The 18,675-nt window shown below is 41.3% G+C and overlaps 1 protein-coding gene across 50 annotated transcripts in view; it reads right to left on the reverse strand.

The window, feature by feature from the left end:
* Positions 1-18,675, reverse strand: part of LOC110507155 (pleckstrin homology-like domain family B member 1) — a 96,618-nt gene that overhangs the window by 50,806 nt on the left and 27,137 nt on the right. For 26 of the 50 annotated variants that reach the window (XM_090224594.1, XM_090224596.1, XM_090224599.1 and 23 more), the window contains one exon: positions 10,253-10,378. In XM_090224594.1, coding sequence (XP_090080720.1) covers positions 10,253-10,378 — 126 coding nt within the window. Of the gene's footprint in view, positions 1-1,948; positions 2,314-10,252; positions 10,379-18,675 lie in introns of those variants that run through there. The other 24 variants (XM_090224636.1, XM_090224633.1, XM_090224624.1 and 21 more) reach the window with 5 other exon arrangements.

Below are 18,675 nucleotides of genomic sequence, written 5' to 3' on the forward strand. Positions count from 1 at the left end.
CAATCGAAATCTCAGGCAACTCGCTGCCTCGCCATAATGTCAATGTGGTAGATTAGGGAGCACAAGGGGACATCCAGGTGTAACCTATGGTATTAATATGATATGCTTATAGGCTCTAATAGAAATAAGCGGTGAGAGTGTTGGGCCAGTAACCAAAAGGTTGCTGGTTCGAATCCCCAAGACACTTAACCTTAATTTTCTCCACAGGCGTTGTACTACTATGTCTGACCGTGGAAAACAACACATTCCACTGCACCTATCTGATGCATGTGAAAATAACGCTGCAGGGTTTTTCATGTTCAACAGTTTGTATCAAGAATGGTCCGACATCCAGCCAACTTGACACAACTGTGGGAAGCATTGGCCTTGCCTTACCTCCCTAATCTTACTACATTTGCACACAATGTATATAGATTTTTCTATTGTGTTATTGACTGTACGTTTGTTTATTCCATGTGTAACTCTGTGTTGTTGTTTGTGTCGCAATGCTTTGCTTTATCTCGGCCAGGTCGCAGTTGTAAATGAGAACTTGTAAAGGTGAAATTAAAAAAGACATTTTTAATAATTGGAGTCAACATGGGCCAGCATCCCTATGGAACGCTTTCAACACCAACACCATTTTCAAGTCCATGACAAACTGAGGCTGTTCAGAGGGCAAAAGGATCGGAGGGTGCAGCTCAATATTAAGGTGTTCTTAAATGTTTGGTATACTCAGTCATATATATATATATATATATATATATACACACACACACACACACACTGAGTATACCAAACATATATATATATATATATATATATATATATATATATATATATATATATATATATAAATTCATCCAGTTGGGTTTACATTCAGACATGACATGGATATGGTGAGAACATGTAAGCGAGTACGATGTCATTAATGTTTGTTGGAATTTATGTAGGACTGAGTTTGTGTTTTTGTCTTCAAGTTGAAGGTTGACCATTAAGTCACAGACAATGTCATGTCTAGGTTAGTGGATCCATGTCTGTGGACTGTTCAGTTGTCTATTGACTTTTGTCTATGGCTATTTTCTATTGTCTAAAAATGTAAATATTGTAAAGAAAAGACATCACAATCAAAAATACCTTGCCATAAGATGTCATAGTGCTACAATGTCACTGTACAGTACATTACAAATTAGCGAGATCATGCATCTTTGGCAACTATTGTATTTGGAAATATGTACTGTGTGTAAGCGAATATGTATGTGAACACATTTCTGTGACATGTCTATATCATGCACATGCCAAACGTGAAAGCCATTCTAAATCCAGCTCGGTTTTAATCCCCTTCAAATAGGCTACTTTCAGTCCAGGATAAACAAGCTACTGTGTATCACTGCATTAAATAACCATCTTAATTAAATAGCCCATGTGATTTTGCGTTCTATTCATAAAGATGATCTCATCGCCCTGGATGATGAAGTGGCTTCACAAATAATGCATAACCACTATTTGTTCAGTAAAGAGCTGGGAGTAGCCTATCTGTCTTTCTACAATGACTCAACCAGAGCTCTTCTTCTGCTAAGCAGAAAACTATCCAAGCAACATGACGTTTTGAGTGACAGCACGACCACCATATGGCCCCAATACATTTTGGTGTATATTACAATTATATGGATATTTTTCGGTTATTTGGTTATTCATTTCCCCCGTTATTTTCTCAGCAGGCCACATGGTCGTCGCCAGCATTTCGTTTGTCAAACGTCTCAGAATATGAATAGGCCCATGTCTAAAACGTAGATAATGACCGTGAAAATACATTATTCTCTGTCCCTGGACGGACCCCATCATGTCCAACACCAAAGCGCCAATAATAATAATTATCAGTACTGACATGAATGGGTAATCTTGCGACTAAGTCGTTTATAATGATTTATAGCCCAGCTAAAATCCAAACGCTGGAGCCCGGCATTCCTACCTCAATAAAGCTGCCTTTACCGAAGCCTGTTGTAGCCTACCCGGGTCTCCGCACCCGGGAAGGTTGAGAGAGCCTCTGCCGACGTGATATTCCAGCCGGGTTTCGTGTGCCAGGCGCCGCTATCCTGCTTGCTCGCTCCCCCTCCCTTCCCTGTCCACGGTGCTGATGTGACCGCCTGCTAGATTTACCGGGGCGGCAACTATGTCGTCTGTTTTTCTTCTTAAAGGGGCAAAGCAGTCAAAAACGTGATTTGCATATGCTTTATAAAAATATATTTCCACACTATGAGGTTGGAATATTACTGTGAAATAGTGTAAATTATGATAATACAGTTTGAGAGTAAGTGCCGTTTGAAAAGATTGCCTGAAATTTGTTTAGTATGGGTGGAGTTTTGGCCTGCCTGGCGGAATCACCAGGAGGTAAAAGTAAATAGACCAATAACAAAGAGAATTTCAAACCTCTTCCAATAACAGCTAGTTTCTATGTTACATATCGCTCTCGTTAGACTCCTGCAATTAGGTCCCTGACTCAAACCACTCCCAGACTGGTTGAATATGTGCTTGAGAAATGTATTTTTGCTATTTTAATTAAAGACCATAACAGTAGCTAGGTTTCCATCCAATTAGTGACAGATTTTCATGCAAATATCCTAGAATCTTCATAAATAAAATATGCATATTTTCACACCAGTGCTGTTTCCACCAAACAGACTTCTGTGGATACAAATCAGTGCGTGATGCCCTAGTGCACACAACGTTTATTTTTTTGCTTAAGTTTTCATGTACCAAATAAAAATAATGTGTTTCCATTTCAACTCTACCTATAGTTTTGTCACAAAAACTGTTAAATAGCTAAATAGCAAATGTGCCTACCTGAGTCTGGGCAAATGTGCCTACCTGGGTCTGGGCACCTGCGCTCTAGCCGACAGCTCGCAGATACAGTGCAGGTAGGCTGTGTGAGTACAGTAGGCTAGTCTACATGATGAGATTATTATGGATAAGAAGGAAAATATTTGTATTTGTCAAATGGCAGTCAAGCATCGATCATTTCACCAGAATAAGACCCTCAATATTTATTGGAAAGCAGCATCAAGCTCATCACCGTGTACTTTCACAAAACCCTGGGAAGTTCCTTGTAACTTATTTAATCTGTAGCCTAATAAACTGCATGGCTTCCCGAGTTATAGTGGGAGGCCCACACACCATATCATCGCACGACTCCAACATCAAGTCTGCTGACGACACGACAGTGGTAGGCCTGATCACCAACGACGATGAGACAGCCTACAGGTAGGTCAGACAGCCTACAGGTAGGAGGTCAGTGACTTGGCAGTGTGGGGCCCCAACAATAACCTCTCCCTCAACGTCAGTAAGACCAAGGAGCTGATCATGGATGACAGCAAACGGGGAAGGGAGTATGTCCCCATCCACATCGACGGGGCTGCACTGGAGGAGGTCCAAATCACACGTGCACCGTTGTCAAGAAGGTGCGACAGCGCCTCTACCCCCTCAGGAGGTTGAAAAGGGTTGGCATGGGCCCTCATAAAGTTCTACATTGAGAGCATCTTCACAGGCTGCATGACTGCTTGGTATGGCAATAGCACTGCCCTCGATCACATGGTGCTACAGGGGGTGGTGCGGACAGCCCAGTACATCACAGGGGCCAAGATCCCTGTCATCCAGGACCTCTATATCAGGAGGTGTGAAAGGAGGACTCCAGCCACCCAAGCCATAGACTGTTCTCTCTGCTTCCACACAGCAAGCTGTACCAAGTCTGACACCAACAGGCTCCTGAACAGCTTCAATTCCACATGTCATAAGACTGCTAAATAGCAAACTAAATAGCTAACAAAATGGCTACACAAACTATATGAGTTGAACTTTGTATTTGTACAGCCTCCAGTATTTATGCTGCAGTATGTGTCGGGGGGCTAGGGTCAGTTTGTTATATCTGGAGTACTTCTCCTGTCCTATTCGGTGTCCTGTGTGAATTTAAGTGTGCTCCCTCTAATTCTCTCTTTCTCTCTTTCTTTCTCTCTCTCGGAGGACCTGAGCCCTAGGACCATGCCCCAGGACTACCTGACATGATGACTCCTTGCTGTCCCCAGTCCACCTGGCCGTGCTGCTGCTCCAGTTTCAACTGTTCTGCCTTATTATTATTCGACCATGCTGGTAATTTATGAACATTTGAACATCTTGGCCAAGTTCTGTTATAATCTCCACCCGGCACAGCCAGAAGAGGACTGGCCACCCCACATAGCCTGGTTCCTCTCTAGGTTTCTTCCTAGGTTTTGGCATTTCTAGGGAGTTTTTTCCTAGCCACCGTGCTTCTACACCTGCATTGCTTGCTGTTTGGGGTTTTAGGCTGGGTTTCTGTACAGCACTTTGAGATATCAGCTGATGTACGAAGGGCTATATAAATAAATTTGATTTGATTTGATTCATTCTTTTGCACTGTCGCTATGCATATTCACAGAGCCCTACACACTACACTCACTGATACTCCGACACACATATAAACACTCACTCCATCATTTGCTCTCACACACACACACACACACACACACACACACACACACACACACACACACACACACACACACACACAGCTGCTACTCTGTTTATCATATACAGTGCCTAGCAAAGTATTCACCCTCTTGGCGTTTTTCCTATTTTGTTGCATTTTATGTATGTCCATGTAAAAAAAATAAAAACGTAAAAGTGGTGAGCATATGTGTTCACCTCGTTTGCTATGAAACTCCTAAATAAGATCTGGTGAAACCAATTACCTTCAGAAGTCACATAATTAGTTAAATAAAGTCCACCTGTGTGCAATCTAAGTGTCACATGATCTGTCACATAATCTCAGTATATATACATACACCTGTTCTGAAAGGCCCCAGATTCTGCAACACCACTAAGCAAGGGGAACCACCAAGGAAGCGGTACTATGAAGCCCAAGGAGCTCTCCAAACAGGTCAGGGACAAAGGTATGGAGAAGTACAGATCAGGGTTGGGTTATAAAAAAATATCAGAAACTTTGAACATCCCACGGAGCACCATTAAATCCATTATTAAAAAATGAAAAGAATATGGGACCACAACAGAGAGGGCCAACCCAGCGTCTGAATCTAGTTCATGATCCCTGCTGTATATAGTATGCTTACTTTATCGTGTTGTTCTTATTTTTATATCTAGTGTGTTTTTGTTCTACCTTGTTATTTTTAGTATTACAATGTTATCGATTACTGCATGGTTGGCGTTAGAGCTAGCAAGAAAGGCATTTCACGGTACTTGTGCATGTGACATTAACATTGAAACTAGTGTGAAATCATACTGTCATTCATATTTCATTTAATAATATGCCTAGGCTATATAGTATTGAGTCTTCCACGTTATCTACAATGTGATATACAGTGGGGCAAAAAAGTATTTAGCCAGCCACCAATTGTGCAAGTTCTCCCACTTAAAAATATGAGAGAGGCCTGTAATTCATCATCATAGGTACACTTCAACTATGACAGACAAAATGAGAAAAGAAATCCAGAAAATCACATTGTAGGATTTTTAATGAATTTATTTGCAAATTATGGTGGAAAATAAGTATTTGGTCACCTATAAACAAGAAAGATTTCTGGCTCTCACAGACCTGTAACTTCTTCTTTAAGAGGCTCCTTTGTCCTCCACTCGTTATATGTATTAATGGCACCTGTTTGAACTTGTTATCAGTATAAAAGACACCTGTTCACAACCTCAAACAGTCACACTCCAAACTCCACTATGACAAAGACCAAAGAGCTGTCAAAGGACACCAGAAACAAAATTGTAGACCTGCACCAGGCTGGGAAGACTGAATCTGCAATAGGTAAGCAGCTTGGTTTGAAGAAATCAACTGTGGGAGAAATTATTAGGAAATGGCAGACATACAAGACCATTGATAATCTCCCTCGATCTGGGGCTCCACGCAAGATCTCACCCCGTGGGGTCAAAATGATCACAAGAACGGTGAGCAAAAATCCCAGAACCACACAGGGGGGCCTAGTGAATGACCTGCAGAGAGCTGGAACCAAAGTAACAAAGCCTACCATCAGTAGCACACTACGCCGCCAGGGACTCAAATCCTGCAGTGCCAGACGTGTCCCCCTGCTTAAGCCAGTACATGTCCAGGCCCGTCTGAAGTTTGCTAGAGAGCATTTGGGTGATCCAGAAGAAGATTTGGAGAATGTCATATGGTCAGATGAAACCAAAATAGAACTGTTTGGTAAAAACTCAACTCGTCGTGTTTGGAGGACAAAGAATGCTGAGTTGCATCCAAATAACACCATACCTACTGTGAAGCATGGGGGTGGAAACATCATGCTTTGGGGCTGTTTTTCTGCAAAGGGACCAGGACGACTGATTCTTGTAAAGGAAAGAATGAATGGGGCCATGTATCGTGAGATTTGAGTGAAAACCTCCTTCCATCAGCAAGGGCATTTGAAGATGAAACGTGGCTGGATCTTTCAGCATGACAATGATCCCAAACACACCGCCCGGGCGGGCAACGAAGGAGTGGCTTCGTAAGAAGCATTTCAAGGTCCTGGAGTGGCCTAGCCAGTCTCCAGATCTCAACCCCATAGAAAATCTTTTGGAGGGAGTTGAAAGTCCGTGTTGCCCAGCAACAGCCCCAAAACATCACTGCTCTAGAGGAGATCTGCATGGAGGAATGGGCCTAAATACCAGCAACAGTGTGTGAAAACCTTGTGAAGACTTACAGAAAACGTTTGACCTCTGTCATTGCCAACAAAGGGTATATAACAAAGTATTGAGATAAACTTTTGTTATTAACCAAATACTTATTTTCCACCATAATTTGCAAATAAATTCATAAATAATTCCTACAATGTCATTTTCTGGATTTTTTTCTTCTAATTTTGTCTGTCATAGTTGAAGTGTACCTATGATGAAAATTACAGGCCTCTCTCTCTCATCTTTTTAAGTGGGAGAACTTGCACAATTGGTGGCTGACTAAATACTTTTTTGCCCCACTGTATTTCCTTGCCTATTGTAATTTGTACTGCATAGACAATGACCTGAGGGATTTTGACTACATCAAAAAACAGTTGTAGAATGTGTAAGCTAAATCAGACGTTCTAGGCAGAGCCCAACCATTTGGAATTATGGAATATTAAGAATGAAGCTAGGAGATCATTAAGATAAAGAGGGCATTTAAATCCCCTCTGTTAACCTAAAATACACAGGGAAAAGGGTGCGGTGCAGGAAAGGTTGAGGAAACACACAGGAAGTGGAAGATGGAAGAATAGGGTGGAGGTTTAAAAATAGAAACAGTAAAAGATACCCCTCAACTTAAAATAAGCAGTGCTTAGCCAACAAAGCTTGCCTGGCTGGCATACGAATGAGCCTGGTAGGAAATGTGTCAGAGCTGCTCACTGAGCGTGGCTGAACTACTGTATAGGCCTACTGCAATGTACTGTTGGTGACTGGGTTGTGTTACCAAGCAAGCGCTAGAAATGTCTTAGAAATCATACTCATAAATCAAATCTATCGACCTTAATGTGACACGCAATAAATCCACAGTTTAAGTACTTCAAGGGTAAGAACAGAGACTCTCTACCGACCTCACCAAGGAATACACATCTAAGGAGAAATTAAGCCCTTTAAACAACAGTGAAAAGCATTCATTTCCAAACCAGGAAGATCCAAACACCCAATATGTATATGCGCTATACTTATCACCGGTGGCACGTCGGCAACAAGCAACAAAATAAGGAAATAACAAGATGCTGGGACAGATCCCCCGAAGGTGGCCAAGGGGAAACACTCCACTGTGCCTGCGAGGAGAGGACAGGGCAGGGCTAGGCAGCTGAACACTTCTGCCTAGAGAGGAATGAGATGCTCATAAAACATGCATGGTGTGAAACCAGGGCCAGCAGGCCAGGCAGCCAGGGTTCTGTTGCACCCTGTCTCCACCCAGGCCAGAAATGGAAAGGCAATAGGGCGTGTGGAACTCTTCTGTGGCGTGTGGAACTCAGCACCTGTAAGGGAGCTGCTTCCTTTGCCACTAACAATCTGAGCCATTCATCTGTGGCGACACAGAAACAAGGACCTTGGGTGCAGGAAGTGAAGCCCTGTTTATTCAGTGTCTTTTCATTTGACGGGGTATTCAAAATGTCTTTATAATACCTGCCTTTTAACCCTTTGCTTACTTTGAGATATACCCCAGAAGTTTATATTCAGTGTGTGTCATTGTACTCCAACGTTGGTTGCCATAAACTGACGTCGGCCATGTATTCTGAATATTATGCTAGCATTGAATTTGAAAGGGTTCAAGGGAAGTGATCACAAAATGTATCTTGTAACATCTACATTTGATTTTCATACAACAGTAGGCCTATACCTTGAGTGTGTCATGACAGTACTGTATTACCTGTGACAGTATTGTATTACCTGTGACAGTACTGTATTACCTGTGACAGTACTATATTACCTGTGACAGTACTATATTACCTGTGACAGTACTATATTACCTGACAGTACTGTATTACTTGTGACAGTACTGTATCACCTGTGACAGTATTGTATTACCTGTGACAGTACTGTATTACCTGTGACAGTACTGTATTACCTGTGACAGTACTATATTACCTGTGACAGTATTGTATTACCTGTGACAGTACTGTATTACCTGTGACAGTACTATATTACCTGTGACAGTACTATATTACCTGACAGTATTGTATTACCTGTGACAGTACTGTATTACCTGTGACAGTACTATATTACCTGTGACAGTATTGTATTACCTGTGACAGTATTGTATTACCTGTGACAGTACTATATTACCTGTGACAGTACTATATTACGTGACAGTACTATATTACGTGACAGTACTGTATTACCTGTGACAGCACTATATTACCTGTGACAGTACTATATTACCTGACAGTACTGTGTTACTTGTGACAGTACTGTATCACCTGTGACAGTATTGTATTACCTGTGACAGTATTGTATTACCTGTGACAGTATTGTATTACCTGTGACAGTACTGTATTACCTGTGACAGTACTATATTACCTGACAGTACTGTATTACTTGTGACAGTACTGTATCACCTGTGACAGTATTGTATTACCTGTGACAGTACTATATTACCTGTGACAGTATTGTATTACCTGTGACAGTACTGTATTACCTGTGACAGTACTATATTACCTGACAGTACTGTATTACTTGTGACAGTACTGTATCACCTGTGACAGTATTGTATTACCTGTGACAGTACTATATTACCTGTGACAGTACTGTATTACCTGTGACAGTACAATATTACCTGTGACAGTATTGTATTACCTGTGACAGTATTGTATTACCTGTGACAGTATTGTATTACCTGTGACAGTATTGTATTACCTGTGACAGTATTGTATTACCTGTGACAGTACTGTATTACCTGTGACAGAACTATATTACCTGTGAAAGTATTGTATTACCTGTGACAGTATTGTATTACCTGTGACAGAACTATATTACCTGTGACAGTATTGTATTACCTGTGACAGTATTGTATTACCTGTGACAGTATTGTATTACCTGTGACAGTATTGTATTACCTGTGACAGTATTGTATTACCTGTGACAGTACTGTATTACCTGTGACAGAACTATATTACCTGTGACAGTATTGTATTACCTGTGACAGTATTGTATTACCTGTGACAGTATTGTATTACCTGTGACAGTATTGTATTACCTGTGACAGTATTGTATTACCTGTGACAGTATTGTATTACCTGTGACAGTACTGTATTACCTGTGACAGAACTATATTACCTGTGACAGTACTATATTACCTGTGACAGTACTATATTACGTGACAGTACTGTATTACCTGTGACAGCACTATATTACCTGTGACAGTACTATATTACCTGTGACAGTACTATATTACCTGTGAGAGTACTATATTACCTGACAGTACTGTATCACCTGTGACAGTATTGTATTACCTGTGACAGTATTGTATTACCTGTGACAGTATTGTATTACCTGTGACAGTACTGTATTACCTGTGACAGTACTATATTACCTGTGACAGTGCTATATTACGTGACAGTACTGTATTACTTGTGACAGTACTGTATTACCTGTGACAGTACTATATTACCTGTGACAGTACTATATTACCTGACAGTACTGTATTACTTGTGACAGTACTGTATTACCCGTGACAGTACTGTATTACCTGTGACAGTACTGTATTACCTGTGACAGTACTGTATTACCTGTGACAGTACTATATTACCTGAGTGGATTCTGTAGTTCCCACCGGAGCCCCTGCTTCCCCCTGGCATCATGCTCTTCATCCTGAACGCCTCCTCTGGGTGGTTGAAGCGGAAAAAAGCCGACTGGCCAAAACACAGCATACAGCCTGTAAAAGAAAACATGGGAGGTTGAGAAAGCAGCAGTTGTAAGGGAGGTGTTTCAGTGAACCATGCTCGCGTGATGAGTAACCTTGCCTAAGACCTAAACACTTGCATTAACTCCCCAAGGTCATGCTTGTCACATTGATATCTGTATCTTCAGGTCAACAGCTTTAGCTTCAACTGATGCTGCCTCTGTAAAATGAGTGAAACACATCTAATAAGTCTGGACAGTGTTAATGGAAACATAACTGATGATGAAAAGATAAAGTATCACAAGTCACTGGGGTTTGGCAGCTTGATAAGGTGGAAAAGGCAGGCAAAGCCTGTAACTCACTTCTATGTAAGCAGTGATGATTGCCTTGTGAGTGAACAGACCATAAATTTAGTTTTTATCTCCATGGAAAAGACTCCCTATGCTTGTAGTGCCTATTCTGATCGACTTACAGCCTTACTTGAAAAATCAAAAACATATCAAAACTTCTTATTCAGTCCTGTATGCTACTAACAGAAAGCAATCAGGAGAAAGCAATGATCCCTCCTGTACTGTCCAAACATAGTCCCATTATACAGTGAATAGCTGAAAATAGATTTTAGATTGAGGTAAATAGGGGGTGGTGGTCTGCTAACTGATATCTGTCATCAGCAACCAGTGAACCTGGGGGTAAAAAGGCTTTCATGGAAACTTTTCCATCAGAGCACCATCACTGTACAGTGGGTGCGATCCAGATTCAACCTGTTCCCTTTACAGTGCACTACTTTGGACCAGGGTCCATAGGGCATTGTTCAGAAGTAGTGCACTATATAGGGAATAGGATTTCATTTCGGACACATGCAGTGTGTACAATGCAGCCAGATGCCTTTTTATTCCATGGAAGTGGGGAAGAATAGTTGATTACTTCACAGGCTCTGACAGGACAGCAAGTGATTAGGACACAAACACAGGCACAGCTGAATTACCGTGGTAACTATCACATCAGTGTAGGGAGACGAGATGACGTCAATGCAGAGGAGCAGAAGATAACATTTTTTTGTGTCGACAGTGAAGACTTGGTGAAAACATTAGCTTTAATTGTTCGCCTAAAGGGAAATTCTAAAAGTTACAGACAAAATTCATTTCTATATAATGTTTATTTCCACATTTGATAATAAAGTATGAAACAAATATCTCTGGGGTGGCAAGAAGGGAAGCTAACGTAAAAACAAGTGTCATAAAACAAGACGATGGTAGTACTGAGACGGATTACATTTTATAACAGTATTATTTAAGATTTTAGTGGAGAGCGCCACATCAGCTGAATTTCTGTCTGTACACGCTCTCTGTTCTTCTTCAGCAGATAGAGATTGTGCATTTTGGCAGGCCGATTTGTGGCAAAACTCAATCATGCCCAATGTCAGACCCACCCTTCAAATGACATAGCCCCGGGGCTACAGCCATCACACACCGTAAGCCAACTCAACCTCACAACTCATTGGCTATTCAGAGAGCACACACGCGCTGTACAGGCCTGATCCAACATATTAATAGCATGGATAAAACTATGTTTCACACCCTTCCATCATGGTCATATAATAGCAGGAAAACATGGCAAAATGCAAAGTGAGAATGGAAAATGCACTGTTATGTGTGATTGTAATGACTTGTACGTGGTTGTATCTGACACCACAAATTTAAGGTCGACCAATTATGATTTTTCAACGCTGATACCAATACCGATTATTGGAGGACCAAAAAAGCCGATACTGTAAAGGTCGTCGTTGGTGGAAAAGGTGAGGACCAAAGCGCAGCGTCGTAAGTGTTCATATTTTTAATAAAATAAACTGAACACTATACAAATACAAAATAACAAAGTGAAAGACAAACTAACAGTCCCGTAAGGTGAATGAAAAAACACTAAACAGAAAATGAACACCCACGAAACACAGGTGGAAAAAGGCTACCTAAGTATGATTCTCAATCAGAGACAACTAACGACACCTGCCTCTAATTGAGAACCATACCAGGCCAAACCAACGTAGAAAAACAAACAGACTGCCCACCTCAACTCAGGCCCTGACCATACTAAAACAAAGACAAAACAAAGGAACTAAGGTCAGAACTTGACAGATACCGATTAATCGGCCAAACCGGGGACACCATGCGTAAGGCTGGTGACATGTACCCCGGCCCGAGGAGACGCACTGGAGACCAGATGCGCTGAGCCGGCTTCATGGCACCTGGCTCGATGCCCAACCTAGCCCAGCCGATATGCCTGCGCACCGGGGACACCGTGCGCCTCACGGCATAACACGGTGCCTGCCCGGTCCCTCTCTCTCCACAGTAAGCACGGGGAGTTGGCGCAGGTCTCCTACCTGACTTCGCCACACTCCCCGTATTTTTTTATTTGTAATAATGACAATTACAACAATACTGAATGAACACTTATTTTAACTTAATATAATACATCAATAAAATCAATTTCGCCTCAAGAAAATAATGAAACATGTTCAATTTGGTTTAAATAATGCAAAAACAAAGTGTTGGAGAAGAAAGTAAAAGTGCAATATGTGCTATGTAAGAAAGCTAACGTTTCAGTTCCTTGCTCATAACATGAGAACATATGAAAGCTGGTGGTTCCTTTTAACACAAGTCTTCAATATTCCCAGGTAAGAAGTTTTAGGTTGTAGTTATTATAGTACTATTTCCCTCTATACCATTTGTATTTCATTAACCTTTGACTATTGGATGTTCTTATAGGAACTTTAGTATTGCCAGTGTAACAGTATAGCTTCCGTCCCTCTCCTCGCTCCTCCCCGGGCTTGAACCAGCAACACAACGACAACAGCGTGCGCTATTAGCGGTTACACAAGCCTAATCTCGGGAGTTGATAGGCTTGAAGTCATAAACAGCGCAATGCTTGACGCACAACAAAGAGCTGCTGGCAAAACGCACGAAAGTGCTGTTTGAATGAATGTTTACGCGTCTGCCTACCACCGCTTAGTCAGATACTTAGATGCTTGTATGCTTGTATGCTCAGTGAGATTATAGGACACGCTAGATAATATCTAGTAATATCATCAACCATGTGTAGTTAACTAGTGATTATGATTGATTGTTTTTTATAATATAAGTTTAATGCTAGCTAGCAACTTACCTTGGCTTACTGCATTCGCGTAACAGGCAACGAGAAAGAGGCAGGTCGTTATTGCATTGGACTAGTTAACTGTAAGGTTGCAAGATTGGATCCCCCGAGCTGACAAGGTGAAAATCTGTCGTTCTGCCCCTGAACGAGGCAGTTAACCCACCGTTCCTAGGCCGTCATTGAAAATAAGAATGTGTTCTTAACTGACTTGCCTGGTTAAATAAAGGTATCAAAAAAAAAATGTTTTAAAGATCGGCGCCCAAAAATACAGATTTCCGATTGTTATGAAAACTTGAAAATCGGCCCTAATTAATCAGCCATTCCGATTAAATGTTCCCTAGGGAAAAGTAAAGTATTTAAAAGCATGTAGTCTGTGCAGAATGCAGATATGAACTGTGAATCCAGAACCCTAACCCAGTAAAATACTGTCAGGATAACATGGCCTTGTTTACTGTACCCGTTACAGCTGTACAACTCAGCTCTATTGGAACACAGGCAGTGGACAAATAAGCAGTATGCATGGTGGGCTGATGTATGCAGAAGAAGACTGAAGCTCTTTCTGAAGCTCTTTCTCTTTTCCCCTCAGGGAGTCTGATCCAAAGATCTCGGCAGCCGTAGGACCCCGTGTGCCCCTCTATGTCTGGAGCTTCCGGTGAGAGTTAACTAAAAGTGCCTGCTGCACCATCAAATTGTGTTGGTAAACAACAGGTGAAATGCTTATTTTACGGGCCCTTCCCAACAACGCAGAGATAAAAAAAAAAGAGAGAAATTATCAAAAAATAATAACACAAGGAATAAATACACAATGAGTAATGATACACACACACAGCCCCAGGGCAGAGGGGCAGCGAAGCCTCACCCTGCTGCCTGCTACATCTACAGCTGAGCGGTGACACCACAGACCATCAAGGATCAGACAGGCAGGTTGAGTCAGCAAACCACACAAAGAGCTGCTCGCTCACACCATTTCCAAACTACAGCAGTGTGTGTGTGTGTGTGTGTGTGTGTGTGTGTGTGTGTGTGTGTGTGTGTGTGTGTGTGTGTGTGTTCATAAGCCATTAACCAGGAGTGGACAACAGAGTAGGACAACACACTGGACAAGCACAGGCATCAAACTGGGTCTGAGTCAATGACATGACAAGTTTAAGAATTTTCAATCTCTCTCAACTAACTTTTGACTGGCTAGCTAGTACGAACCGTGAAGTATGGCTCATGAGATGACTGCATTTTTTTATATTTTTTCTTTCCTTGGACTGGTGGTTGATCAATATCAACGCAAGGAAAATATAGTGAAATTACCATATGATTAGTTGTGTGAGTTACTGCACGGACAATATTAAAAATTGATGACAGCTGCATAAATGGCTAGTCAGTAGCCACTCATAGTGACAGGACAGAGTCATTCTCTGTGAAACACATCATTGCCAATGAGGACTCATCAATTCAGCCATTAGAGACCTACTTATATTGATGGATCACTTGGCATAGGGAAACACTAAACAACAGTATGTGACTATAGATTTACAGAGTGCTGAGATGTGAGGCATGTATTTATGTCCTGAAATGGTAGTATAGCTCAGGCATGCATCGTGTAAACTGTACCTGGTGACAGTGGCATAGCCAGAAATGTATTTTTGGAAAGCAGCTAATTTCCTGCAATTTTACACATTTTGCCATGGGGCAAAGATTCAAATGTACCGTTTTATAGCTAATCTCATGTTATTCTACACATTTTGCCATGAGGCTGAGAGAAAATGTTGCTGTTTTAAAGCATATTTCTTACAATTCTATACATTTTGCCACGAACAGAGAGGAAAGTGTGCAGTTTTATAGCTTCTTGTGCTATTCTACACATTTTGCCAAATGTAGCATTTCTAAAGCGTATTAAAGATAAAATATGGGTGTGTTGACTTTTTTTGCTCAATCTGATCTGGTTGGTCCTGGCTTGCCAATGGGTTGGCCTGGGCCCACTTAAGCCCACCCGTTTCTTCATCCGGGGATATTCCCTGACTGGAATCATAAATTAGGTCTAATTAGGTCTAATCAGAATACGGGACACGTAGAATAGCAATCTGCGATTATAGTGCCTCGTTTTCATTTTTAACTATCTTTCACAATAACAAATAGTAATTGAGCGAGTCAATACCATTAGCAAGGTCCCTAGGCAATCACTGTTCTGGAATTCAATAAATCTAGCAGTCGTTTGTTGCAGCTATAGCTAATGTACAGAGGAATAGATAAATGGAGAATTTGCATACAGAAATAAAAATGGATTGATGGTGGCAACACATTGAGAATGAATATCATGAATAATTTGTTGTTGGTTTGGCGGTACAACAGATCAACATACTAAGAATCGTCCACGTTTACTGTTTGCCTCATGTCATCAGACTTAGCTGGAAGTGAACATTTGTCTGGAGACTGAAGGCTTCCATACTTACTCTCTTCATTCACAATTTGTCTGTATTAAGAGTAGGGCCTGGCGTATTTCCAGACCATGTGACCTGACCAGGGAAAACTAATGGCACGAAGTGTGTGTGTGTGTGTGTATAAGCAGTCTACTAAGAGTAGAGTATACATTGAGTATACATTGTTGATATGATAAGCAACTGTGTGGATGTTGCTAATATTTTGGCATCACGACACTGAACTAAAAATTCTCCCTTACATTAAAAAAAAATCTCAGGGTGTGAGCTCCTCATTGCAGCACCTTCCGTCACCACAATGCCCTTGTCATGCTGTCCGACTGTGCCTCTGTCTAGGGGTCCCTCCTCTGCTTATCTCTACTGAGACAGCGTTGTTGGGCAAATGACAGTTTGCTGTCTTTTAACCAGACCACAATTATGCCAAATCAGACTACAGAGATACCTAACCCAACTCCCTAGGTGGTCCATGGAGACCTCCACTAGAGCACTTGTAGGGGTCACATTCCCATTGGACCTTCCCTCGTCAATCACCTTTGGTTAATCATAGGAGATGACAGAGTATAGGCAGCGACGGCACTAAACCAATGACAGGGTTGTAGAATAGATCCTTGGGTTCTCCACTCCAGGGGTGGACTGGCCATCTGGTATTTCTGGCAAATGCCAGATGGGCTGGTAAATTTTTAGACCAGTTGCCCTGTCTAACATTGTTTTTTTGTGCAAAATTATCCTTATCTGGCTCGAGGAAAAAAATGGGCCAGTGTGGGGTCCTCAAGGAAAATAATGGGCCAGTGTGGGGTCCTCAAGGAAAATAATGGGCCAGTGTGGGGTCCTCAAGGAAAATAATGGGCCAGTGTGGGGTCCTCAAGGAAAATAATGGGCCAGTGTGGGGTCCTCAAGGAAAATAATGGGCCAGTGTGGGGTCCTCAAGGAAAATAATGGGCCGGTGTGTTAGAAATTCCAGGGACAATTTTTGGTCCCAGTCCGCCACTGTTCCACTCATCACTCCATATGCTCTCAGCTCTCCCCAGATTTGAAGTGAAGAACCTTTTTATCAGAGACAAACATCTCAGAGATTCCAATAACGTTTAATCAAGTGTTTGCTAAAACAACCTGACAGTAAAATATGACACGTTGCCATTTTTTAAATAATAATTCATTACATCATTTGGGAGAGGACATGCTTCAATGGTAAATGAAAAAACCTTCACAGAAGATAATTCATTGGGGCTGTTGGAAGAGAACGGGGGTGGCGGCTGCGCAGCCAAGATCTTCACAGTTAATCAGCGAGATTGATTCTCTCAACGTTGCGAGGCAGAGTTATCCTTTAACACTCCAATATTGGCAGAACTCATGGGTTCTCATCACAGCGAGTGCACTTTGGGAATGGCTCCAAAGTACATCTTTCATATCTCGTATGGGGTTTTCTCTGCAAGTTACCATATTCATGTTATTCAATTACAACAAAAAGGGTACCATGTAGCCTACTCAAGTAGAATACTTGATTGCGAGAAGTCAACGGGTTAATTGACATTACTATATTTTCAATACTCTAAACAGAAAATCACAGATGAGGTTGTCTGAGATGGGTGTGGATATGTCTTTACTTCAAGGTAACTTTGACACAACTAGAAGTGACACCAAAGAGCACAGACCATTATTCCCTGAAAACACTTGGACACTGGCAGGGATTCAAATCTCCTCAAGAGATATTCTTTCATGAAAACCTGGTAGATGAAAGAAACCATAGGAGAAGGTTGGGTCGGTGTACCTGAGGGGTACTACATTGGTTTATATCACTGTAGTGTAAAATAAATTGAGACCATATTCCCTGGAGTTAAACCCTTGCCAAGCAACAATATGAAAGCATTTTCATATCATCATTTAAATTTAGTATAGTTAGCCAAAAACGATCTTCATTGTTAAGCCTTGGAAAGTAAGCTATTGGGACCACTGAAATAAGATCTAGGAAACTGGGTTAAGAGCAAATACTTGGAATTGTGATTACGTGAGGGCATGTGTGAAGAATAGAGATCGACTGAGTTTCAGTTGGCTTCAACAAAGAAAGAGTCCCTCTGACCCTCCATCTGTGACTAACCTGAACTACTTTCTCAAGTTCAGATAAACTTTTCATTACTTTAAAATCAATCAATAAATCAACTTCTAGTAGTAAGACCAAATGTATTTTCATTCCTTTACTACTAGTTAACTATCATTTAAGATCACAGTGTTTCACAATTTCACATTTAACTGTGTCATCGTAAAACACAGAAGACCAGACACTAAACCTAGAGTGTCAGATATCTCTAAAGCAGAGGACACACTGGACAAAGGGATGCCAAAAAGTAAGCAAGACAGTTGCCATGGCATTGTTGTGTTTTACTGCTTAAGGAAAGGCCAGACACTTTCAAGCTCACCAATTAATCACTCAAAGCTTTAGCCAATGCAGAGGCCATAAAGTGCAGCCACACATACCAAGAGATAGAGAGGAGATACACAGGAAAGCAGTGGAAGTTATCATATGACCATTCTATTTTCACCAACATAACGAAGTTGGCATATCCAACATAACTGAGTTGGTATATCAATACATGTCATAACTATGACGTCTGCCCACTTTCTAAAGTGGGTAGAGGTATCCTATACAGCAATACCCGATGAGACATTTTAAGCTTGTGATGAATAAAATGAATGATGGTGACAGTCAAGTATTTTGGTAAGATACAATCCACTTAATTTGACAGTCAACCCCTTACAGTA

This window comes from Oncorhynchus mykiss, chromosome 27 (genome assembly GCF_057628025.1).
Source record: "Oncorhynchus mykiss isolate SJ-2025 chromosome 27, ASM5762802v1, whole genome shotgun sequence".
Classification (NCBI taxonomy): Eukaryota; Metazoa; Chordata; class Actinopteri; order Salmoniformes; family Salmonidae; genus Oncorhynchus; species Oncorhynchus mykiss.